This window comes from Etheostoma spectabile, chromosome 8, assembly GCF_008692095.1.
Source record: "Etheostoma spectabile isolate EspeVRDwgs_2016 chromosome 8, UIUC_Espe_1.0, whole genome shotgun sequence".
NCBI classification, from domain to species: domain Eukaryota; kingdom Metazoa; phylum Chordata; class Actinopteri; order Perciformes; family Percidae; genus Etheostoma; species Etheostoma spectabile.
In genome coordinates, this window is record NC_045740.1 from 8890304 (window position 1) to 8917864 (window position 27561).

At 39.3% G+C, this 27561-nt stretch overlaps 1 protein-coding gene across 2 annotated transcripts in view; it reads left to right on the top strand.

Moving 5' to 3' along the window:
• Positions 1 to 11556: 11556 nt before the first annotated feature.
• Positions 11557 to 27561, top strand: part of slco3a1a (solute carrier organic anion transporter family member 3A1a) — a 54708-nt gene continuing 38703 nt past the window's right edge. For both annotated transcript variants that reach the window (XR_004332974.1, XM_032522834.1), the window contains exons 1-2: positions 11557 to 11715; positions 21772 to 22228. Coding sequence is in view for 1 of the 2 variants with exons in the window: in XM_032522834.1 (XP_032378725.1) it covers positions 11557 to 11715; positions 21772 to 22228 (616 nt within the window). In the remaining variant the exon portion in view is untranslated. The remainder of the gene's footprint in view (positions 11716 to 21771; positions 22229 to 27561) is intronic.

Here is a 27561-nt window from a genome sequence, read left to right on the forward strand (position 1 = left end):
ATAAATTACTTGTAGTACTATGTCAATGAATAATAGTAATATTCTTTGTTAATCTTTTCTCTTTGGGTTTGGATAATTCTCTTTGGGTTCATCACTAAAAACGATTTCTCCTTATGATGGCAAGTAAAGTCCAGTCAAGAGGATCACAAAAGTCTGTAAGATTCATCTTCTGCCCATGAATGTCTGTAACAAAACAAAAACATAAAATAAATGGGGGTGCTAGTAGCTCAGTCCATAGGGATTTGCGTTGGGAACCGGAGGGTTGCTGGTTCAAATCCCCGTACGGACCAAAGTATGGTGGTGGACTGGTAGATGGAGAGGTGCCAGTTCACCTCCTGGGCACTGCCAAGGTGCTCTTGAGCAAGGCACCGAACCCCCAACCGCTCGGGGCGCCTTTCCATGGGCAGCCCCCTCACTCTGACATCTCTCCATTAGTGAATGTGTAGGTCCTGAGCATGTGTGTGTGTGATTCAGGCCTGTGTGTAATGTGTGTAATAACAACAGAGTGAAAAGTGTAGCTTCCCCTTGTGGGATTAATAAAGTATAATTAAAAAAAATTGCAATCTATAAGACAGTTGTTGACATATTTCAGTCTGGATGAAGAGATGGACCGACCAACAGACCAGCACTGCTAGCATGGCTAAAAACATTATATAGAGCATCTTTAAATATGTGTAAACTGAATAGCAGTGTTTAGACTGAAAGTGCATTTTTTTGGTCTGCATGTTGTTAAACAATGATATATTAATTGAGAATATTTCTATCACTAAAGGATGCGGAACAGAAGTCTACATATGGACATCTGCAGATAAAGACAGATTGAGATTTTAGTCCAAAGAAAAGAGATCATTTCTAAAGAACTAATCAGTTGCTTGCAGCTGATAAAACTGAAGGCATCCATCAGCAGCAGCCACTTAACACTTTAACACTGATGCTCTCATTAGACAGCTGTGATACAGGACTAGAAAAGAGGGAAGAGCAGGCCATTAGCATGTAATTTCCCAGACAGGAAGGAAGCTTTCATACTTGCATCATCAGAATTACAGGATGAGGAAAAAAGAACAGGGCACACCAGCCTTTACATACAGAGACTGAAATTATTCCTCCTCCCCTCCTGTCAGCACTGGCAGCTAAAGAGGGGGAAAGAGACCTTTCCAAACTAATATGTGGAGTAGTTATTTAAAAAGCCTTTACAATGTCCTCAATTCTGTTTTTAGCTTGGGTCTGATTGAAAATATAATAACTTTGACGTGTTGTCCTTGCAGATATTATCATACTTAATTCCTCCATGTCATCTAAAAGATGTGGTTTAATGGCACACATACTGACTCCACTCAATAAAAAAAGATCCTTTCCAGGCTGCTGTTCCACTGCAGCTGAGTTTGTCAAGCGACCATATGTTCACATGTTGCTTTTAGTTCAGTTGCATTTTCAAGAAGGGGTTGTGTGTTTACTGGGAAAAGTGCTGCCTGAATATTTCATGGTATAAATATGGTAAGTGGTGTGCAATGGTCTCGGGAGGCTCTATAGAATTTCACATAATATCTATGCCATATCTCCTATGTTTCCTCTCAGACTGTGCCCCAGGGCAAGAGAACTGCTGAATGTTTTACTTACGTAAATGAATTTTTGTTAGAAATAACTTTAACTTAAATAGTACAATGTTAAGCAAAAACATTGACTATTTCAACATTATTGTGCTTAACGCATGAAGGATTGTCAATAAAATAATCATTTGGGTTTTGTGTGTCCTGGAGTTGTGAAGAACCAAAATGTCTGTGGAACACATAAACACGTAATTAATTTTATATCTTTAAAGATGCACTAATCAATGTTTTTACACTAGCAATGGAACAATTCATATGTAATGTGGAAGGGACGCTTGTAGTGATGAACTCACATGATAATGAATCTCCAGTCCACATAAGCTCCACACCGTGTTTTAGTATATTTCACTCATTGTTTTGGTTTTACAGCAGCATCTTTTCTGTTTTGCCAGTCTCACAGCTCTCATCTGCATCATTTCCAGAAGCAGACAGCTGGGTATTTTTATTAGCTAAAACACTTTGATAATCCACCCTACACTAAGTGTAAAGAGACACATATTTCTTCACAGTAGTTTTAATGTCAACTGTGAACAACAAAAAATCAGCAGAGTGCTGAGGAACATTGTGTTGCGATCTGTGGAGACTCCACTGTCCCACGAGCATACGTATTTTCTCTAGTCCTGGATTTGTTTTTCTCACTACACTTTAGATTTTCCGTAGATCAGAGGACAATCACGTTACTCCTGTGATGCTGCAGATTGTGGAGGCAGGAAGGTCCACGCACACTGAGTAGCTTTCTGTTTATTTGCATACATTTACTGTATGCAAATGTGCTTGAGACAGACTATAGCAACAACACTGCCTGTGACTCCTTTCATTCTAGGTCTCTTTTTGGCGATGTTTTCAACCAGGATTGCAGAAAAGAAAATTAAAAGATCAAGATTTTAATCTTAAAAATCAGTGTTAAATAGTGATAGTAACAAAATCAAATGTTAAAATGTTGAATTCAAGTTGTGAAACCAACACTACACTGAGACTAGGAGTAGCACTGAGGCCAGGAAAGTCACATGAATATCTTGTGCTGTGCTGAGCAAAATGTGAAGTGAATTATCTCTTCAATTGCATGAAATCACCTTAACTCTGGACAGCCTCCAGTGACAGAGAGCCTTTTGGATGTGGTGCCCAATTAGTCAGCTTTTCAACATGAATTATCAGCTCACCACATGCCAAACATTGACAATCAAAATGTCAGCGACTAAAATATCTCCCTTGCAAAAGGAGCGATGAAATGTGCTGAGTGAAGGGATGGAGCCTACAAAACTGCTTGGCTGTCACTATGGACTGTTTCATGCTTTAAGCCCACACTGCAGAGGTATGTGCTGGTTACTGTTTCTCATAAGGATGGCTGTGAAATCCCACCATGTGGATAACCCCCATCTATCTTAAACAAAGCTGTGCTTTAACTTCCCCTTTAAGTCCAGGATGGCGACGTTTGATTGATGAGTCTGTTCCTCCGTAGTTGCCAGTTGTAGCTGAGCCATAGAAAGAAGGCTTTAATTAAAGGAATTATAGGCGTGTGGTGGTAATTCCCTTTCAAAAGAAGTCACATGACAAAACATGTACTTAACATAAACGTATGCACTAAAAGCTTTTTACCCTCAACCCTCTACTCTTAAGTAAGTAGACTAACTCTCAACTCGTCACGTATACGGGCGGATGGTCAGGACGCTTTGGCGTAATTTTTCAATGTGCTGGGTAGTCCGATAGACTTCAACGCATTGTTAATATTGTGAATTTAAACAACACTACTTGGTTAGGTTTAGGACAAGATCAGGTTAAATTAAGTTGTTAGAATTTCACGTACATAAATAACTTCAAGTATTTAAAATGAGTCACGGTTGACTTTTGCCTTCACACGAGACACAAGTGTCCTCCTGGTTAAAAAGTCCTGTGTTCGTTGTTAACTTATTTTAAGTTGATATGTTGAACTTGTTAGCAAACTGTTGATTATTTAAACATCCAGCAGACACTGAGAGACATTATCATTCATACAGGGTCGTGTTTCTGTCCACCTGATGAATGCAAATCCAATATTCACTCTCTTTTAACTCTCCACCAACTCCTGAGGGAAATACGGGGTTCTTTAGCTGCTAAATGATTTACTATGTTCACTAGCTATTCACTAACTGTTTGTCTGCTGTTTGGCGCTGAGCAGGAAGTGTACAGTAACTGTATAGAGCTGTTTACACTAAAAACAGCTTCAGCAGTGAGAGTGAACCAAAGCAGTGAAGTCGCAACTGGACAGTTAAACATTGAGCTGAAGTCACTGTTACTCATTGTTGTCACTGTAAAGCTCCATCAAGATGAGAGGAGCTGAAGATCCATGTATTCATTTTATACAAGTCCATCACTGATTGCATCCGCTTTCATGTTGTTATCAGGCCACAAAGGCCATAAGGCCGACAAGGCGAAACATGTAAGTCCGACAACAGTTGTTTTCGGTACTGTTGCTGGAGTTTTGACCTCTTGTTTGTCCTGTTGTACCACCAGATAAATAATTCTATAAATATCACATAAAACAGGCAATATACCATTTGCACAGCTACAAAAGTAACGCACTTGAACACAGGACCTAAACCCCAATCTTTTTGCTAATCTTATCTAGTCATTTTGGTGCCTGAACTTAAACTGGCATCGCCGCATGAGGGTTACCTTTTGTCAGCTAAACTTAACTGCAACAGCCGCATAAACAACCGGGCCTTGCGGTTAACTTCACAGCACAGCACGGTACAATATCATACATGAAAATGTGTAGGATAAAAACATATTAACTGTGCTTAAGTGTCTCTGGAGGGCAAACAAAATGAGTTTGGATTCAACTGTAGCACAAAATCCAGAAGCATGGGACTGCTGCTTAAGCCCATATAAGGGCTTTTTCTTAAACATCTTAACACAAGATACACAGTATACAATAACTCTTGTGATAAGCTGTTTAACTACCTCTGAATGTTATTTCAGATCTGTTTGCCTTCAGCCTTGTGACACTTTGTATAGCAAACATGAGATTAACCTGCAACGATAAAAGAGCACTTTAGGATATTTACATAGGGCATTTGTATATTTATGGTGTACATCATAATAAAGCTATACATTGAGGCTCATAAGGTCATTGAAGCCTGAACATGAGTCAACACAGTGCCAGTGCAGTTGCTCCAGGTTACATGTTGATGACATCATGGTGGCTCAGCTCTGTGGTTTCTTGCTTTGGGAGCAAGTTGTTCCTGTTTGCAAATATTGTTTGGACAGACAAATGGAGGCTGATGTGGGAAAACAAAAATGAACAAAAAACTGTGACTAGTCGAAGCCTGACGGAAACGTCCTCTCAACAGGTCCTCGGGGTGATCTTTTCTGTCCTGCCATTGTTTCCATCTCGCCCCATTTGTAACACTAAAATTTGTATGTGCATCCCCATGCTCAGCTAGCCCACCATTCTTCTTCCTTACCCTTTGTTAGTATGCCATCTGACTCGTCTTTCGGGTTTCAGCAGCTTTGCATTCTTCCTCCCTATAAACACATTCATGTGCCCATGTTTGGCATTGGGCTGGTGTTTCACAAGTCCTCACGAAGAAATATGCAGTTGTGTTTTGGAGAATGCCACCTCAGCTGGGTGGAGTAACTTGTATGTGAATCAAATGTTTGTAGTAGCATATGTTCCAGGAATGATCATTTAGATTAATGCTGAGTGAATAGCAGCTTCATGGGGCGAGGTTGCTTCCCGAAAATAAGCACATGCATCCCTTGGCTTTATTCAACCTGGAGAGAAAACTGGACCATGTTACTTTTTTCAGTGCTATGTTTGAAACCTTCTCCCCAGCAGTGAAGACGGTATTACTCTATTTTAAAACCAGACGCTGCCATCTCTATTGGTATTGGTGTAAAAATAGATAGCAGAGTGGCAGCATGGAATGGTTTAAAATTTAGAACAGACAGAAGCACGATATATTTAGACAGACGACAAATGAAAAAAGTGCCCTGTGACTTAAGCACATTATTTTTATAACTTCCCATTGGATTTGCAAATGCCATTTCATTGTCATTACGTTTATGTAGTATTTATGTGCCCTGAAGATCTCTGTCTGAGAACATTTACTTTGAGGTATTACTTCACTTCTGCTCACTCTGACTAACTGCAAGTAAATGGACAATGGCACTAATTATTGGTAGGCAAATCTGCACTCTTAAAGTCTGACGTCTCAATTACTCTTCCTTTTGTCAGAGTTGTAAGCAATGAGGGATTAAAACTGATCTCTTATTGAGAAAAGAACAATTAGTTATAAAGTCTAAACAGTTCTGCAATATGAATCCAGTTAAAAGTGATCTGCATCAAGTTAATAGTAAATCCAACACTTAACACAGATGGTTTCTCAGTACATGGCTTCATTCCAGCAGCAGCTAAAGGAATATCTTTACATTGTCTTTGTTTTGTTTTTGCGTTCCGGCCTTAGAGTTTTGGCACACGATGAAACTGAATTCTCAGTGAGTTATCTGAGGGAGACTTGACACCACAGGATATCATGGTGGGAGTTATCCACCAAATATTTCCTTGCAGTTGCTGGGAGTTTTAAGTAAACACCGTCCTCTGCAGAGGCTGCTCCCTCCAGGTGAATTCCAGCTCAGCAGCACTGCTTGGCTGAGGGGATGCAGCGCCTGAAGCCGAACTGGCTGGACATCAGTCTGATAGAGACAACTTTGGACTCAGAATGAAGGAGGATTCTGTCACTGTCTGAACATGCAGTGGAATTCATAGAGAACGGGTGTCAGTCTGAGTTTGTTAGAACTGAGAAAACTTTGTAACACTGGCGCTTTTTGTGCGTTTTTGCATAAATAAAAGTGAGAGATAACTTCAGTCATTTCAGTTACAATTATTGTCTTCAGGTTACATAATAATGACAGTATAGTTTTCCATTCTAAGAATAAGACTGGCAGAAGTTAAGAAATATAACATAGTCTTGACATAAGAAAGGATGTAGTTAGAAATAGACAACGTGAAGCAAGGAAAAGAAGATCAGAACCACTCTCATATCTTTGTGTTAGCTGGAGCCAGGGGACAATTAGCTTAGCTTAGCACAAAGACTGAAAACAAGGGGGAAATGGCTACCCCCCTCTGTCCAGCATAAGTTGCATTGAGTGATAAGTTAAAACAATTCGAACAAAGGCAAGCATTTAAACTTACTGTATATATACTGTATATATTATATATATTGTGTGGTTGGTGTGTGTGTGTGTGTGTGTGTGTGGGTGTGGGTGTGGTGTGTGTGTGTGTGTGTGTGTGTGTGTGTGTTTCTAGTCTAAAAACTTTTCCTTTGGTAGACAACAGTAACAGGTAGTGGAGGTATGTTTTCCTTTAGGCAACTAAAGGAAAACTAAAAACTTTAGGCAGTACTCTCAGTTATTCCTACCACTACCATGTTCCAGTGTTTCCCAGCAGACGGGCTGGGCTTCTTCTCCACAGTCCAACCCTTGTGGGGTGGAGCTGCTATTCCAAATTCTATAAATAGCAGTTGTTTCAGAGGCCAGAACAATAGTCTGCAGGCTTTTCCATTCACACATTCCTGGCACCAGTCCGAGCCGTCTCCACCCACAGCCTGTTATACAGTACCTGACTCATGTCCCTGGACGTCTACTATATGTAAACAGTGCTGCAAACACACACACACACACACACACTGACAATTGCATGATCAAACTCACACACATTTCTGCACTACATTTTCAATCCAACTATTCTCGTTCACAGAAACTCAGAAACTGGTCTAAACAGACTAGTTTATTAGAAGAATTACTGTATATATATGTATTAATGGATGGTACACAGATGTAGCATCTGTGGCGTTACAAGATAATTAAAAGGACAAACATCTCTTACACATATTCAGTTTAAAGCTCCTACTCAGATGTAGTCTGGCACCCACACAGGTGTTTCACTTGTCTGATGGACCTCAATCTTCTCAGAACCGTGTGGCTGTGTACGGACTGACTTTCTTCACTTTGGTTCTGCTGCACTTGTTAAGACATTTCACACTCGAAAGTGGCAAAGGTAATCTGTGAGTCCTGACAAAAAAGGCAGTGCTAGGAAAAAAAGGAGTCATCCCAATGTTTACAGGGTCTTATGCTCTTGATACAAACTAACATTGTAAGAGATTGGTATGTTTAAATTGCAAAAGAACAAAAGGACATGGACTGTAAAAAATATGTTCAGCCCCTGAAATTGAAATTGATGCACATATGAACATATTAACTTGAACATAAGGGAATAAAAAACATTGCTGAGAACATTAAACTTTAAGGTCTCCTTAATGTGTCATGAGGATATTGAGCTGGGGAACATAGGACCCTGGGAACATCAATACACTCCTGAGAAAATACTAGCTAGTCGGGAACATGCTACAACTAGTATTTAAGAATTAGGATCATAACAGCTTTCTGAGCTTACTGGCTAGCTCATTAAAAAAAGCAATATATTGTTTTAAATATGGCTGTGACTGAGCCTGAGATTCAATTAGGTTGAGAGAAAGTATCTCTTCTTATTATACTGTGAGAAATATATCAATTTGAAAGAGGGTTTCTTTGAATAAATAACATATATACTGTATATTCTGAGTTTATACAATACTCAGAAACAGCCCTATTTATGCAGAAGTTTGAGAATGGCAACACACAGAGAGCAAAAGGTGGGGGAAATCTTGTGTGCTGTCAGGTAACTATCCTGGAAATTTACCTCAATTGTACTTTTCTTGTGTAAAACATAATTATTGAATAATATGTAATTTACCTTTGTAAATCTTGAACATTCAGAACACACAACACACACACACACACACACACCACACACACACACACACACACACACAGGTAGCTGTTGCAGCTGTGTAGGTTACGGGGTCTTTGAACCATTAATCTTTCACACAATTTGAAACTAACATGTGGCTCAAACCAAACTATAGATTTACATTTCTCATAATGTTGTTCCTTTAGCTTTTAACATTTACATAGTACTTCTCTCAGTTTGGGCTCATCAGCACTCGGTGGGATATTAGTAGCCTAAGACTGAAACAGAGTTTGTCTGATTCAAGCTTCTGACTCTAAAACTGTCAGCTTGACAGTCAACATTTCGCCTTCGCTTCCAGCAGGCTGAATGTAGGAAGCAACATGCAGAAGCGTAGGAAGTATTTCTATGTGGGAGTTTGCTGGTCGAGAGGGAGGGAGCGTCTACAATTGATGACCATTTTGCATTGGACATCTGCCAAAAACTCAGTCAGAGATTGAGGGGGCCGCCCTGAATCACAGTTGACAGTTAAATTATGCAGCGATCATTTCTAGTTTTTATTGTGGGTTCATGTGTTGTTCTAAGAAAGTGAGACAGAGTAAGTTTCAGGTCCTCTGGGTTCACTACACGTGGAACTGAGGGTCATGGAAAATATTTTATTATTTTATTGCAGAACTATCACAGGGTTATCCTGATGTCGAAATGTACATTTTCTAGGCTTCAGTAATCACTGTCACAGGATTTAATCATTCACTCTGTTGAATCAAATGTTTTTTTGTGTTTTGCATTGGAGGAAAATGTTATGTTAAGATCTCAAAACGTAGCTTTCTTTGTTTTGTTTATTCGTAAGAACTAAAACGGCATATTAATATAATTTATTAGAGACGATAATGGATTTATTCTCTCGACTAGAATATTATCACGTAGTCTTATGAACTGTATGTTGTATCATTTTATAAAACGTTGGTACTGAGTATCTCAAGTAACAGGTCAAACAAGACAGACCAATAGTTTATGTGCAGGCTATAGTATTTAGGGCTGCAAGTAATGCTTATTATATCAATTAATCAAAAGTCAGAAAATAAAAAATATGCATTACAGATGTCTTAAATTGTCTTTTTCATCTGAGCAACAGTCTACAACTGAAATAAATATGTGGTTTACAATCTAACTGCCAATCAAGGACTTTTTACACAAGAAAGTAAAAAAATACTGGGAACCAAGCAATTGGCCCGTTCTGAACTGGCACACGTTTCAAGCCGGCACTGCACTAGTGATATAAAATAGACAAAATAGCAAACCCTTACATTGGGGAAGCCACAGGTTGGGAAATATTGTGCATTATTGATTGTAAAATTACTTGAGCACTTATCAATTCAGCTCTAATATAAAAGCATTGGTCTGAAATAGCTATAACCCTGTAAACCATTTTACATGTGACTTTGGTGTTTAGATGTGATGATGATGATCTCCTTGACCTTTGCATGTCTTCATGTTGCTGCTTCCAAGACTAGACAAAAAGCTGTGCAGAAAACCCTTGCAGCCTTTACACAAGATTTGTTTATAATCCTCTGTAGTTCCACCCCATCATCATCACATTATGTGGTTACATTACATCATAACCATCGCAATACCTCATCGTAGACATGCTGACAACATGACAATCCAATGGTGTATGTTGGAAACATCACAGCCCCTGCTACAACTTCAACAACGTGCTGTTAAAGAACGAGAGCTGCAATGATTAGTCAATTAATCATATTGTTGAGGGATTTGGTTTGAATGGCAACTATTATGAGAATTTAATTTAATTGTTTTGGGATATATGCTCATTTTCTTTCTTGCCAGTTAAGAAGTAAAGATTTATGTCACTCTCATGTCTAGAGTCATGCTAGCTGGGAATGTGGGAACTTTTGATGGATACATTTAACTATTTGCTGACATATTATAGACCAAATGATTAATCAAGAAAATAAGATCAATCGATAATGAAAATAATCTATAGTAGCAGCCCTAATCACTTTTAATGCCTGAACACAAACTATTTATTGTTTTCTATTTTCACTCATCGCTTTGTTTGACTTGTTGGAGATTATCAGGGATAATTCAAGGTTCTTACAATATAAGATATGATTGTTAGAAAGACTTTATGGTTGGCGGATACATCTAATTGATAATCCAAAAATATTCAGTTTACAGTGATATGAAAACACAGAAAAGCAGCACAGTCGTACATTAGAGAAGCCTGAACAAGAGAATGTTTACCATATTTATTTTGATAAATCAAAATCTTTTATTCTCAGCTAGTTTAATCTCTAAAATAATCCTTAGTTTCAACCCTGAGATTTAACAATCCCAATCAGCACCACAGATATAATCCCTGTAGATTTATGGTGGGGAAATTATACATCACAAAATGGCAGTGAGTCACTTTAAAACACCACAACACACACACACACACACACACACACACACACACACACACACACACACACACACACACAACACACACACACACACACACACACACACACACCACACACACACACACTTGGGGTCCCACAAGACTACTGCAGTGATTTTTCAAGTCAGAGGCAAGTTGAGCAGACTTGTGATGCGGCCTGCTACACAGCGCCTCTAGGGACATGCGTGCATATGCTGACAGAGGAGGAGAGTAGTAGAGAGAGGTGGGAGCGCGGAGACGGAGAGCAGAGCAGTCATTGTGCGTGAAGGACCTGACAGTCCGGAGCGGCAGGAGTTGGACGAGAGGGAGAATACGCCTGTAAACAGTACCTTCACCTGCAGCTGAAACCCAGAAAACCCCGCAGCGAAAATTAAAAGCGGCAATTTGACAGAAATTCGCTCCCGCGTGGTTAAACGTTACTTGTTCCTCTGCTAACACCTCAGGAGGGAGTTCACATGTTTCTGTACGTCGACGAAGAGGCAATGTTGCTAGGCGCAGACTGCCGGCAGAGCCCCGCGGAGTTTGGACGTGTGTTTCGTAGCTTGTCACATGTATGAAGACTATTTAACAACTGAATCCGGAGAAACAGTAACAAGGAGCACCGCGAATGTAGTCTTCAGGGGGGAAAGCGAGACACTGTACCTGCCAGTGTCTTCCCGCGGTCATCCTCTTGCGTCTTTCGGTTTCTCGCAGTACTGTGTGTGTAAAGTAAAGGGAGGATGCAGGTGAAGAAGCACCGGGACTCGGACCGCAGCGGCGGGGACATGCTGGAAGGAGACGGCCCCCGCAAAAACTCCTCATGCTTCTCAAATATCAAGATATTCTTGATATCGGAATGCGCCCTCATGTTGGCTCAGGGCACAGTTGGAGCATACCTGGTGAGTGCAACACAAGCCGAGTTTATGCGGGATTCACACTTTTAACGCTACTGAGACCCTGCTATTGTAGGACATATTAGCTATAGCTACATTTGACGTTACGTTGTATTCATAACGTTATATAAATTATATGAACATGGATATTGTTAACTGAACTATTATATTAAGGTTGGCTTGGTCAGCAATCTTACTTCTAACATTACTAACTAACTAACTTGGACTGAAGCTAAATGTTTCAACCATATCAATTCACGTTTCTACTAAACTTATTTAGCTATTATATAGTTAGCTAGCGTTAGCTAACTACTTCAACCGTTAGGTTAGCTAGCTAACCACTTCAACCGTTAGCTAGAACTACTTCAACCGTTAACTAACCGTTTATCCATTACTTTAGTAAACCATTTGAATTGGTTAACGTTAGTCATTACTTTTAATGCGAACTAGTTATTTCGTATTCTTTACTCTTAGCTAGTTAAGTCTTTCAAATAGCTAAAGGTCTTTTCAACTTTTAGCTATATTAACCGTTTATCCTTTACAGGGATGGGAACCCCTCCCATCCCTGTTATTTCCTGACTTTTACTCGCTATTTCACTTTCACTATTAATTGATAAAGAAATAAGGTTTTCAATACGTCCTCTTTTATCATAATACTTCAAAATGTGTATTTTCACGATGCAGTAGCAATGAAAACATTTAAACATAGAAAGATCTGAACTCGTGCAGAGACTCTAATATAGATTTTGTGGGACAATGTTCCAAAATATTCCTCAAAGCGTCCCAGAGGAGCTTAACAGCTTCAGGCAGTCACTGTGAACATTTAGTTTCAACATAAGCTATGTTTATTCTCCACGAATCACATGTTTCCTCGGGCTGCTCCCAATTAATAGTCTAAAACTTGAATGCCTTTGCCATATTTGGAGTGGAACATCTTATCTTCTCGGTTAGTGGACCTGCTGAGCATCAAGCATCCCGCAGCTCAGAGCAGCGACAGCACGTCTGTGCAACTCATAGTCAGTTAGGATGATTTCCTGAAGCAGACATCCTCTTTATTGTTTATTTCTAATAAAACCGGCATTACAATTGTTCTGCTTTCTATGACACATAAGCTTTGGACACCTGTTCAAACAGTTTGAACAATAAACCAGGTGAGGTTGGAAATTATTTACCATACTCACAAAAACATATGGTGCTTTTCAGGCCTACTTTGTTCGTCAACACAACAGAGCTAATTAACACAGAGCTTTATTTACGTACTGTGGTCACAACATTAGGAACATTAGGTTTTGGAGACAATCTGGTGATTGAATGATGGGACTAAAGAGCGCTTGCTGGCAGTAAGGGTAGAAAACTCAACTATCATGACCCCCTTTACTTTCTGTGAGCTGCTTACTGTACAAGGCTTTTAGCAGCCTGACTGCAAGTAAACACACAGTTGACCTGCACAGGCAAATACCACAGAAGAACAGACTTGAGTGTCATTGTTTCCTGATTCATTTAGGTTTTTCTCAGTTGTCAGAAATTAACTTTGCTATTTTTACAGTTTTTGTGTAAGTGATAGTGAATTAATGGACAGATTCTTTTCAGCAGTTGGTGACTTAGTCCCATGGACTTAACGGCTGCAGAATATTTTGATTAATCAAATAAATCATTTTGTGTATACATGTCAAAAAGGTAAGGGGAAAATGGCAATCACTACTTCCCCAAGCCCAAGCTGACATATTCAGATGTCTCATTTTATTTGTCTGACTAGAAATCTTAAACCTAAAGTTATTTAGTTTATGATATACTGTATGACAAAGAGAAGCAGAAAATCTTAAACTACAGGAACATGTGTATTGTTCCCACTTTTCTTAGAGTAACTTCATCAGATTGTAAGTGTAGTAGTAGTTGCTAATGCAACATCTACACTACTACGTCTTGGTTAAAAAACTAATATCTTTTGCTACGTTTACGCCTCTCATCCACAATACTACAGATTTTCCAAGCTCTTTAAAACGGAGACATTTGGAAACTTCTTCCCCCATTTAGGTTTGAAAACTCTGGGGTTGCTATGCAGTCAGGAATACATATCAGTTAGTCTTATCAGTTAGGTAGGCTTATATACCCTTTAGTAACAGTTCACCTCATCGTTGGTCCAAGCAAATAAATTCCGGGTCTTACTTTTTATCATTGTTCTTTCTCCAAAATATTTTTTTCATATTTTTAATTTATACTTCCATGATTTTCAATCTGTGAGTAATGCAAGAAGATCTTATTTCTGTTTGTACTGTCACATGCCTAGTGTGTGCATGCCCAGTGTGTACTAATGGTCATGGATATGCGTTGACAGATGTATAAATATGGACGGAGATTAGTTCTGCTACTAGAGTGGAATGGACAGAGATCATATTTGTTTCAAAACGGCGCATAAAAATGAAAACGTAGTAGATATAGCCTAAGCCCTGGGAAGCTCTATTTGTGATTTCTGTGTATGCAGCACCTGACGCTCTAAGCTTGGTTATAGTCAACAGATTCTCACTCCCATCGTGTAAAATACGGACGCTCGGTCAGGGTGCTTTTGGTATTGTTATTGACATGATACGCGGGACCAACAGGACAGTTGGGTTGGGGAAAAGAAGAAGGGACGGTTGCGACAGTTGGTTTAGGAAACGTGACACCTGGGACACGGTTCTTGGTCTCCTGGGTGGAAGTCCTGTGTTGTTTGACTTGTCCACCACCCCAACCAACCTCCCTATGCAGATTTTTGGCCTTTCATACTACTCCCTACCATAGTCGCTCTCAGTGCTACGTCATCTTCAAACCCTGTGTAGCTGCTGCTCTCCCTGGTGCATTCTACTAACGGGGCTTTTTAACAGCCACTGTCCAAACGGCCTTGTTTTACAAGTTTGGAATGAGAAAACGGTTGTTATAGTAACATCTAACTAACATCTTCAGACACTTCAGAGCTTGAGCTGCAAAGTGCAACTAACACCTAAACCGGGTTTCGTCTCAGCTGAGCAAACCTGTCAGACTGCAGTTGCACTGAATCAGCTGAGCTTTGGAAGAAGGGAGAGGCCCAAATATTTTTAAAAGAACATTGCCATTTTAAAACCATATTACATATAATTATTAATATCTGTGTTTCAGTAAAGAGCATTTGTTTGCCTAGATATCACTTACTTAGTTGCTTAATTTTTCATTAAGTGAATTTATTCTGAGATTTCAAATAATTAAGGTTAATATACAGACATAAATCAAAACATACAACACTCAGGTAATTTAGTATCACTGTGTCAGCCTTGGGACTTTTTTATTACCTTACACACTTTAGCCATTTACAGAATACTTGACGTCAGGTGCCCTTAAGAAAGTGTTAAAAGTTTATTAATCCAATGTCACAAGTGTTTAAGTTCAAACATTTTTAGCATTAAGAATAATAGACAGTTTATTCATATAGATAAATATTAAGAAACTTAAAAAATAAAGGGAATGCACATGGCTAACACTACAGATGTAGCTTATTTTAGGCACCTATAAAAGAACGCTTTAAAATTGTTAATTCCAAGCAATTAAAATACCTTTAGCTAACCTTCAGTTAACCTGTAGTAGGTTACACCTCATAAAACTGAATGAAAGCCAAGGCTTCAGTTAAAAACGTCAGCTGTCCCTTTTCAAATAGCACAATTTCAGCACTTCAACGTCAGTACCAAACCTTAATGTGTTGGAAGTAAATGTCAGCATTTACCTGTTTTATTGCTGCTTGCTGAAAATACAGACCCTGAAAAACAAGTATGGAAGTGTGCTCAGACATGACTCGTTCTTCTATTAGGTGAAGTAGGGATGTCGCACAACATGACGAGGTTTGTTTTGTTGCCATGCAACAGATTAAACATTTCCACAGTTTGACTTCAATGGAGAAAATGTGATTGTGACACACTGACCACTATGTAGTCCACTCAATTTTTCCTGTATAATTTATACTGGGTGTAATCCTCCTGGAAGCCTGCCTGTTTAAGTCAGAGTGGAAGTGCATAAACATGTTGAACCTGGAGACGAGGGATTAACTCACTCTTTCCACTGCTGAGCTGAGAGCAGAAGCGTTCAGTCACTCTGCTCGACCATGCCCCATGTAATGAGATGGGATGTGATCGGATTGGATGATGGCTTTGCTCCTCTACTATACTTTGTTGCAGTGTCACAGTCTATGCAGAGCTGAAGCTAATGTCAACTAGAGCCTGATTTAATATTATCGACAGGCCGATACTATCGGCCGATATTAGCATTTCCTGATCGGTATCGGCATTTATAATGGCCGATTTAATTCATCAGAATCATTTATGACAAATAAATGATTTTGATAAATGAATATTTAAAAAATAAAAACGGAATGTCAACCATGTCATGAGCATTGTTGTTGCATAGTTTGTCCACCAGGGGGAACTCTACAATGTCTGTGTTGGCAACACTGATTTTTTGTTGTTTTTGTTCAAAGGACTTTAAATTTTATATCTTAATTTTGTATTTTTATACATTTTATTTATCAGAACTTTAATATATTTTGATGTTCCTCTGTTCTGAAATTATATTATTTTATTGAAAACTCATAAATAACCACAAATAACTAATGGTAGGGAAATCTGTTTATGTTTTGTAACGCGTTTTTGGATTATTATTATTTTTTAAATATATATTGTCCTATAAATATTTTTAAATAACCAAATATTCGCATTGGTATCGGCTAAGGGTGATCCGATTGATCGGTCACTGATCGTTATCGGCCAATAAAGGCTTTAAATAGGTTGATCGTTGGTCTCCATAAAGGCTGATCAGATGGGCTGATGAGATGACGCACTACTTGTGAGAAAAAAAATTCTACCCACAGCTAAAATGGCTACATTCAGTGGTCTGGCAGTTCTACAAGGTGTCTGAAAAAGACAATACATTAGCGATTTGCAACATGTGTGCCAAGGAAATTCCACGAGGCGGAAAGCTCCAAATACATTTCAACACCACCAACTTCATCAGACATTTGAAGATTAGTCATGGAAAGGAATACGAGGAGTTTTCAAAGTTAGCTAGCGCTAAAGCAAAGAGAAAGCGGGGTCATGTAGCAGCTCCGGCGCCACCTACTCAGCTGTCTGTAACAGAGACATTGCAACGACAGCAACCCTACAGTAATGACAGCAAGAAAAAAAAGAAATAACAGCCAAAATAATGGAATTCATACAGTACAGGCCAAAAGGTTGACACACCTTCTCATTCAATGCGTTTTCTTTATTTTCATGACTATTTACATTGTAGATTATCACTGAAGGAATCAGAACTATGAATGAACACACATGAAATTCTGTACCTAACAAAAAAGTGTGAAATAACTTTTAAATAGGTCTTATATTTTAGATTTCTCAATATAGTCACCCTTTGCTTTTTTTAAAGCGCTGCAAACCCTTGGTGTTCTCTCAATGAGCTTCATGAGGTAGTCACCTGAAATGGTTTTCACTTCACAGGTGTGGCTTATCAGGGTTAATTAGTAGAATTTCTTTCCTTATTAAGGGAGTTGGGACCATCAGTTGTGTTGTGCAGAAGTCAGGTTGATACACAGCCGACAGCCCTATTGGACAACTGTTACATTCATATTATGGCAAGAACCAATCAGCTAAGTAAAGAGAAACAAGTTGCCATCATTACTTTAAGAAATACTTTAAGAAGGAAAGTGATGGAGTGCTGCGCCTCCACAGTCACTGGACCTGAACCCAGTTGAGATGGTTTGGGGTGAGCTGGGCCGCAGAATGAAGGTAAAAGGTCCAAGAAGGGCTAAGCATCTCTGGGAACTCCTTCAAGACTGCTGGGAAACCATTTCAGGTGACCACCTCTTGAAGCTCATCAAGAGAATGCCAAGAGTGTGCAAAGCAGTAATCAGAACAAAAGGGTGGCTACTTTGAAGAAACTAGAATATAAGACATGTTTTCAGTTATTTCACACTTTTTTGTTTAGTACATAATTCCACACGTGTCCATTCATAGTTTTGATGCCTTCCGTAAGAATCTACAATGTAAATAGTCATGAAAATAAAGAAAACTTATTGAATGAGAAGGTGTGTCAAACTTTTGGCCTACATTGTATGCATCAATCACCAGCCACTGTCAGTTGTGGAAGACAAAGGGTTCCGGCGACTCATGTCTTACATGGATTCACGCTACACTCTCCCAGAGCGTAAATATTTCACTGATGTTTGCCTGCCACAGTTATTCCAAACAGTGTTTGCACATGTTGGCACCCTTATGAAGGACAACATCACATTAATTAGCTTCACAAGTGACATTTGGAATTCAAATGTATGGCCCATGTCCATGTTGAGCCCAACTGCGCAGTTTATTAATCAAAACTTTTGAACTAAAAAAGAGTTTATTCTCAAGAATTTTCAGGGTCACACACCGCAGAGGCACTTGCTGCCGCATTCAGCAACATGTTTCGCAAATGGGGAATCCCAAAGGAAAAAGTGCAAGAACATAATGCCAAGAACATGGTAAAGGCCATGAGGGATGCAGATCTACCCAGCCTGCCGTGTATGGCTCATACACTGCAGCTTGCCGTTGCCGACAGAGTTTTATCACAACGCAGCATCACTGATATAATAGCCCGTGGAAGACGCATCGTCGGTCATTTCAAACATTCCCAGCTTGCCTATTCTCGACTTCAAAATATTCAGAAGCAACTTGACCAGTCTATTAAGAGGCTACAACAGGATTTACCTACCAGGTGGAGCAGTACAGTTAATATGCTACAGAGTCTGATGGAACAGAAGCGGGCCCTATGTGCTTATGGAGCTGACTATGACTTGCCTTTCATGTTCACCGGCAGCCAGTGGAAATTGGTGGAAAATATGATTTCAATACTTGACTCATTTGAAGAGCTCATGTACCAGATAAGCTCATCAACTACATTGGCTGCAGATGTTATACTATCTAACAGACCTGTAACTCATCTTCTGGAGAAAACAGCTGAGACGGACCACAGTGTAAAATCTTTGAAAGCCACGTTGTTGGAAGCAGCCCAGAAAAGATTCAGTGAAATTCAATCAAAGCGCCTGTGCACGCAACAGTGCTCAATTCGAGGTGAGAACTTCATTCACACATTCCTCTCTCTCTCTCTGTGTCTGGTAGAATGAAGCTAAATTTAAATAATTTCACTGTTAATTGAAAATACTGAATTCTCAAGGAGGCTTCCTAATTCATCTTGCAAGAAAATCTAACTGGGCCCAAATGATTGATACATGCCTGAAATAATTACAGTGTGCTAATCTTTTTGTAGGCAGGCTGGCTGGCATTTCCTTCAAATTGACTAAATTTACTAGAAAAATAAACATTTACAAGAAGAGTTAAGACTACAGAGTAAAAATGCAAATTTTGAGTATGCTATTGCCTATTAAATAAATCCATGTTTTGTTTTTCTTTTTAACAAAAAAAGGTATAAAGACAGATATTTCTCCGTGGCACTTAAGCCCCAGATTCGCGGCCTGCTTTCTGATGTCCTTGCCACTGGACAGGAGCAGCAAAATGGTGAGGCGAGTTTTGAAGCGACTGGCACCGAGCCCCAGAGAAAGTACCACGAGCTGGCTCCTTACATGCTATGTATGCTGAGTTGTTGGATGAAGATGGGGAACATGGTGACGGTGACATCAGCAGCTCAACATCATCGCAGATGAACCTCTACCTATCAGAGCCAGTCATCCCACAGAGCGGACAGCTACTTGTTTTTTGGCGGAACAATAAAAGTCGTTACCCCGCTCTTGCACAAGCAGCACGAGCCTACCTCTGTGCACCATGCACAAGTGTAGATAGCGAGCAACTTTTTAGTATAGCAGGGAATATTGTAGATGAGAAGGTGAACAAGCTGTCTGCCAAAAATGCAGAGATGCTTATATTTCTAAAGAAAAATCTGGCATTGATGCTTAACAAGTAACCTTTAGGAGATAGGGCTTTACTAATCTCTATTCCTCTTCTGTCTTTCTCATTGAATCATGATGCAGAAGACCTCATGACAGTGTAGCTGTGGTTCTGTTAATATGCAGTTCTTGAAATCCCAAGAGATGTAAAGTTTTTTTTTATGCTGTGCACTTTAAATGTATTTAGATTTAAAGGAGCTAAAAGAACATTTACAGTTAGAATTTTTCTGAAATTGACAAAACTACTTTGTTACTACTACTGAAAACATGTCTGCAGTGATTGAAAGGACAATTTTTAGATTTTGAGGACAAAAAGATTTATTTGTAAATCAAAAACAATTACTGAAATATTCTCTAAACATGTATGACTGTTATGTCATGGCTTTTATTTTCAGTTCATTACAGCAGGAGGACAAGCCTGAAATACTTTATACCTCATGCCTTTTTATCTTGACATCCCAAGATATGTGGATTTTTTTTCTTTGCTCTGCACTTTAAGTTTAAGTACAGTTTAAGTTTGTGTTAATTAACAATGACAGTTTTTTTGTAATTTATTTCAGAATAAGGCTTATTTGTTAAGCTCTAAGCTGATTAAGGTGTGTTTCTAACAGAGGAACTGGAATGTTGAACGTTTCCTGTCAATAAAAAGAAAACAGTTGACAATTCACAATACATTATCTGCTGTTAATTTTAATACATATGCATTGTTGTTTAGACTATTAAAATGAATATATTATAAATATATGACATGATAAATCGAAGGCTTCAAATAGACCCTATGATTTGTATCAACCAATACTGCTTTAAGCAGTCGGTGAAAGAAATCCTGAAAAAAATCCTGATCGGAGCACCCTTAGTATCGGCCTCAAAAATCCTTTAACGGTCGAGCTCTAATGTCAACAGTTTATTGGGGCCTGGCTTCATTTTTAACAACATTTTGTGAGAAAGAGCCACCAGAGGGGCAGAGATGTCATGACTCATTCTGAAGTTTTCTATCTACTCAGTGCCACTTAAAGGACTCTTGGTCAAACCGCTCCAGACAACCATCCCCCAATGCTTTGATGTGTATTGAAGATGTCACTGCAGCTGTGTTCAGAGCAGCTGCAAGAACAACTTGCTGTCACTTCTGCTTCATAAAGTCACAAAGGACAACTTTATTTTTATTTATTTTTTACTCCAATGACAAAGCAAAAAGGCTCTCCAGTCAGTGTGTGTTGTAGTTGACAATGACATCTCATTTATATTCTCTCATTCTTATATATATATATATATATATATATATATATATATACTTTTGATCAGTCACCACTACATTTGGCCTCCTGGAGCATAATCGAGCATGGACACATTTTCCACTGAAAAAACACAAGTTGATTCATCATGCAGGGATGTTTGTGTTGGCAGGATCCCGTCACAGATTGGGGTAATGGAAAATTGTGATGCCCTTTCAAGGACAGTTTGGGACAGATCTGAAAATAGCTTATGTTTAAAATGTGATGCTGTGGTTCACATGGCACAGAGACTATTCCCATATATCACAAGCTAACACATTTCTGCTCTGCTTTAAAACAGATTCATTATAAAGTGTTTGACTTTGAAATATGATGAACTTAGTGTTTAACACAGTTCATGCACTCTCTCGCAAACTGAAAATAATTATTTTTTTGTATTGTTTAAACTGTGACAACTACAGTTAACAAACCAAACTGGGCTAAACAACCATTTTGCTGCATTTTCTTTAGCTGGAAGTTGCTGGTAGGCTCTAGCTCTTGTGGATGAAGCATCTAGGGAAAGAGAGAGAAGCTTGTGATGAGCCGTTCCTACTGAAACTACATGTTGCTGTGCCCAGCTAATCAGAAACAGAGGCCTGTTTCCAGGGAGGAGCCACAGCGGGAAACATCTGAACAGCTTCTTATTCATATATTCCAATGGAAAGGCATAGTTTAAAACTGATAATGAAAATGCACTGATTGCAGTGCGACTGTGCGTTACATTGATAAATCATACAATGAATTGTCTCTTTCAGTTGGTCACATTAGATTCACACATCCTTTCGTATTTGTGCTTCCTTTTGGCTGCATTCAGCATCATTCCCATGAGCCTGGTTTGATTTTGTGTCTTGTGTTTTTTAGGTGAGTGTGTTGACCACCCTGGAGCGGCGGTTCAACCTGCAAAGTGCTGACGTAGGAGTGATAGCCAGCAGCTTTGAGATAGGCAACCTGGCTCTGATTCTGTTTGTCAGCTACTTTGGGGCCAAAGCACATCGGCCCCGTCTGATCGGCTGCGGGGGCATCGTCATGGCGCTCGGCGCCCTTCTCTCAGCTCTGCCGGAGTTTCTAACTAAGCAGTATGAGATAGAGGAAATGTGGAGGACTGACATGGGTCGGGATGTTTGCTCCAACTCCAGCAGCACAGATGTTCAGTTGGCTGAGGATGTAGTATGTGGAAAAAGGGCCAACACCAACATGATGTACCTGCTGCTGATTGGAGCTCAGGTCCTGCTGGGGATCGGAGCCACACCGGTGCAGCCCCTGGGGGTGTCCTACATCGATGATCATGTGAAGAAGAAAGACTCATCACTCTATATAGGTGAGTCACATTTATAAAACTTTGTGAACAAAATTATGGTTGCAACTAATGATTGTTTTCATTGTCAATTATTTCTCAATTAATCAATTAGTAGTTTGATCTAAAAAATTGTGAAATTGTGCTGTTTAAAATAAGCAGTGTCTTAAGAAACGGATGATTATCACACTGGAAATTAAAAATCAATTTGCTGCACCACGCTAATTTCCCAAGGCAACTAAAACTGCTACGGTGGAAAAACAACCATGAACGAGTTTGTTCATCGGGTGCGATGTTTGCACACTTTGAGTCAACACAGTATAAATACATGCTCTTCTGCTGCACACCATATCCCTTTGTTCCAAGCACAGGCCTGCTCATGTGAGTGCCAGGTGAGCAGATCTTGGAGCTTTTTAATCTCCATTACAGCCGTTTCAGTGGCAAAGAGGCCAGATGCAGGTTAAATGTATCTGCTTTGCCCAATCCTCTCTCAAAGGCAAGATGCTGCTGATGTGGCTTCTTTAAGGTTTAAAGGTGCATTAAAAGTGCTTTCTGTGCAAAGTTCTGAATACACAATGGCTGTTTAGGGATATGTATTTGCTGTGATATGTACATTTAGCCATTTCAGAATGCAGAAGGAAGCTTTAATGCTTGGCTCATTAAGCCATTTTCACTTTTTCTGGAAATCCATGTCAGAAATTTTACAGGAACAACCAGCCAGTGAAATATGGTACAGTGCTCATAAATATGCTGTATATACGGCATATAGATGAGCAACATATGCTGAAGGGAGTTTAGCATTTTGGGAAATACGGCTCAACAGTCACAGCGGGTTCCAGAAGTAAAAATACAATGCAATTTCTTCATTAACAATTAGAGTATAAGCCCTAAAATCGTAACCGTCAATGGTAGACTTAAAACCAGCTACCACTTGACTAAACGATTGTTTGTGCTCATATAGATGCCAAAGGTTCATGGGGCACCAACCTTGTTTTGAGATAAATGTCTTTTATTTGCGATGTCTTGGATAAGTACTTCATTACCCCCAATCCTGAACAAACCCACAGTGATGCCTCTGATTGGTGGAACTCATGCTGGTGAGGAGGGGGAGCTGTCAGTACCCGATCTGTGAGCATGCGCAAGATGAGAATCATGTTTTACGAGGATTTACGACACTGCACGAATCACCATCTGTTCCCACGCTTCTGCCGTTAGCCTCCACCAGGAAGCTAACGTTAGTTTAGCTAACAGCTAATTTGGCTAACTGCTAGCGGACAGCTTGATTCGGTCTTAAAAAAAAGTTATTATAGTTATTTTAAAGTTATTATAACCTAGCGGTTAGCTTAAGTAGCTGTTAACTAAACAAACATTAGCTTCCTTCATTTAATAATAATAATACATTTTATTTAAAGATGCCTTTCTTGGCACTCAAGGACGAAGGATTTAGTTGTGCGCGGTGATTTATGGGATGAGTAGTTCCTTCGTTCAATAATGAAATTATGTACACAGTCTTTGACCTTTTGACTTTTTCTGGATTTGTTTTTTCACTTAAAATAATAATGTTGTGTGTTTATGAGTAGCTGATTAGCCTAAGGCATGGTCTGAAACGCTTTTTATACAGATTTTTCCAGACGTCAATGGGAGAAATGAATGGGAAATTTACTTTGGGAACCCAAGGTCTCTCGGAGGAGGGGCGGGACTGTTGAGCTCTATACAATCTTGCCAAGAGTTGGATGAGAAGATTGATTCCATTCTCCAGACATCAGAGGGTATCAGTCTTCTCATCTAGATTTTGCCAAGATTTTAATGTGTACTGGGCCACATTAAGGCCCGCCTACTCAACTCAGAGCAGAACTACGTACTCATTCAAAGTATTTCTCATGTCAAAGAAACCACTGAGAGTAAATCATATTTTTTGGATGTTATCATACTGTCGGTGATGTGTCAGTGTTTTTGTTCCTTTGCTGCCTGCTCTTATATCCCCCCTGTTGTCTGGAGGTCTGTGCCCCACGTTTGCATGGAACTGGCAGCTGCCGGTAAACAATAACCTTATATTTAATTTCATAAACTTCCCGCAATATGTAGGATATTACTACAGACATTTGTGTTCTTACGTCACAACTTCCCATTTTGCTATTTATTAGTCTTGCATTGCCAGACCTTTCTCCACTGTGCTGGATTAAGCAGACAAGGCTGAGTGGTCAACTGTTTCATTTTCTATAAATTCTTCACAAATAAAAGTCCTCCGTTATTTTTCTTTAAAAAAATGTTTATTACAAAGCGGCAAAATCAGGGATTGCTGGTTCTTCATCAACAGTAACGGCAACTCCTATATTCAAAAATTAAACATAAATTGAGAAGATATAATGTAGAAACTAAACTAAGAGATTTAGTTAGAAGCAATAAACATACTGAGCTAAGCACACAGACTTTTAAAAACGTCTTTCCTCCTAAAACGGTCCTGGCGCTGATCAGTAGACATCCTATTGTCAACACATAAATGTGGGCAGCGTGAGAGAAACAATTAAAATGTATACACACACACACACACACACACACACACACACACACCCAGCCTACCGGTATGTGCAAACAGGAATTATGTAACTGTTTGCATATAGAGCAAGGAAGTGAGAGCCGATCACAAGTGGTCATTCAAGACGCATTTGGAGACGCGTTCTGCTGCCTGGTGGGGACACACGTACTTAGAGCTGTCCACTTGGGATCGGATTACTCAGAGCAGATTTAAGACCAGGTGGAAAGGCGCCTTTTTGATGGAGTAGATGAGATGTGTCAGCATAATGTGTGCTGTTTGTTATCAACGTGGAGCAGAGACAATAAGAGCCTGAATAGAGGATGAGTTTAGCCTGGCACTCGCCTCTTTTCTGATCCAGCAACATGCTGACCTGCGAACAAAGGCAGCTGTGTGCTCTGTACTGTAATCTCAAGCCCAAAGCTGATTTCTTAATTGGCGTTCATTGTGTTTATTTGTCCTTAACGTGCTTAAGCTTATGTGTTTTTTCAAAAAACACATAGTTTGAAACAATAAAGGGCCTGACAAAATGCCACAAAAGTGGCTTGTTAACAGTTTACAGTGGGAAGTGGACTGCGAGTGATTAAAGTTTGGCAGGTGTAAGGGAAGCAAGATTTGGTTCTGTCCTCCTCTGATAAGCTACAAGGAGAGTTGGAGAAAAAAACAATCGGTGAGCAGCAAGGAACAATGCGGTATTGAGTCGCGCTCAGCTGATTGTCCTAATCCTTCTGCTGCAGGCATGTCATGTGCCCCCAGCTGTATGAATGGAGTAGATTGTCTAAAATTCTGTGAGATTTCCTTTCACATACTGATAATGTATTTGGGTTATTCATCAGTTTACATCAACAAGTTCACATTGTTACAGCTGCGATAGAACGTTTTGTTTCAAAACATTGTCATGGCCAAATATTTGCTTATTTCTTGTAGGTTTTGCATAACTTCTGTAGGCTTTGTCTTTAGTCTTGTATTTTATTTTAAATTCACTATAAAGATACTTGGGAATAACAACATCACACAATTAAGTTCAAGATATGATAAATGTAGCTTAATTGTAAGATTTACAAAACATGAGAGTAAATTAATCCATCATCTCATCAGTTATTTTTTATCGACAGACAGGTATTTGAGAAGGTTTCAAGGGGAATTCTTGGGTTGATTTGAAAAAGCCATTAGCGAGGAAAACACCTTTTGAATCTGCAGCCAGAAGCTTGACATTCGTCTCATTACAGCTGCAGACAGTCGTGCTGTATAAAAGCATCAAGTAAAACTTCCCCTGTGATCTTATTTGCACACTGCCAGATTAAAAGTGTGTATCCTGTACATACGTTTGGCATATAGACGTTTTTACAGCTTTAAGTGTTGAAACGTTTTCTCACATTTATGGAAGACTGGGTTAAAATCAAAGTATTTACTTCACTTTCATGGTTTAATTATCTGAGATCACATAATTTAACTTGCAAGTTAAAGGAACATCGTAAACCCTATTTTATGGTACATTACACTTAGTGTAATTAAAACAGCTATTTTTTCCCGCAACAATTGTTGACTGCTGATGTTGTCAGTGCACATTTTTGCCTAGTGATGTGTTATTGTTAACATTAGAGCCTTAGCCAAATGGCCAGGTGGAAAGACTGTGCCTTCGGTAGAGGCGAGCCCCACCCTTTAAGAGTATGGCGGTGCAGGGAGAGCAAAGCAGAGAGGCCTGGAGAAGAGCCATAATTACAGAGTGAGACAGGAATGCCAACCAGACAGCCATGAGGTGGGTCTGAGAGGCCGGGACACACATGCATACCACACAGGCCTGTGAAAAACAACTCCTTCCGAGGCCCCAAGTGCCTTCTTTACTGTGTATACTGCAGCGGACCCAGCTTACTGCTGTTTAAACAGCTGTAAAATATACTCAAGCAAAGTCGGCTGTGTCTCTTAAGAGAACTTTTTGTCTCTATCTGGTTAAGATCTGTTCATTGTCATTGTAAAGAATTTTTAGGAACTTGTTCGGCTATGTGGTACATGTTCTTCTTAAAAGGAAATACTCAAGTGTTCTTAAGAAACAAATTTGAATGCCTTCACTAAACAGAGTCAAACATGTATTTTATGGCATCTTGATTTTGGTTTGTTTCCCAAGTCTAGACGTAGGCACTTGTCTCTGGCCAAAGTAAATAAATATAATTGGACAGATTGCGTCAACAGGCTCTTCATTCCCACTGCTCTATGACCTTTCACTATCCACAGCTAATTCTGGCTCTTCCCACAGGACCCCTGACTGCATAAATATACTGTACAGGACACACAGAGAAGGGTTTAGAGCTGGCATCATTTATCGTACAGCACAGACTCCACCCTGCTGCCGCTCCAGGTTTCAGAAGCCTTTAGCCAGCCTGCGATTTCTTTATGAAACTATAATGTGCAGTAGGGAGGGAAAGGATTACATTAATTAATCCATCAATGTCATGCCTATTTATACAAATTCTTCCAGATTTAGAAATGTCAACATTGCTTGTAGCACAATATAGGAAATATATGATCAGATTCAAAAGTGCTGATGGAGAAGAGGCTTAAAGTGCAATTTTATAATGTAGCTACTGTCAAGGTTTAAAGTCTAAATTACATTAAGTTTGTTATATATATATATATATATATTATATATTATTAATCATACTAATTATTTATATATATATATGTTACATATTCCAGCAATTTTCCAATGGTAAATTTTATCATTTTGGGTTCACTTCAACTCTGCAGGACAAATTTAGCTACAGGTTTGTTAGGAAAACCGATTGTAGTGGATCCTCGAGAGACTTGTCAACATTCTTGCTAAAAT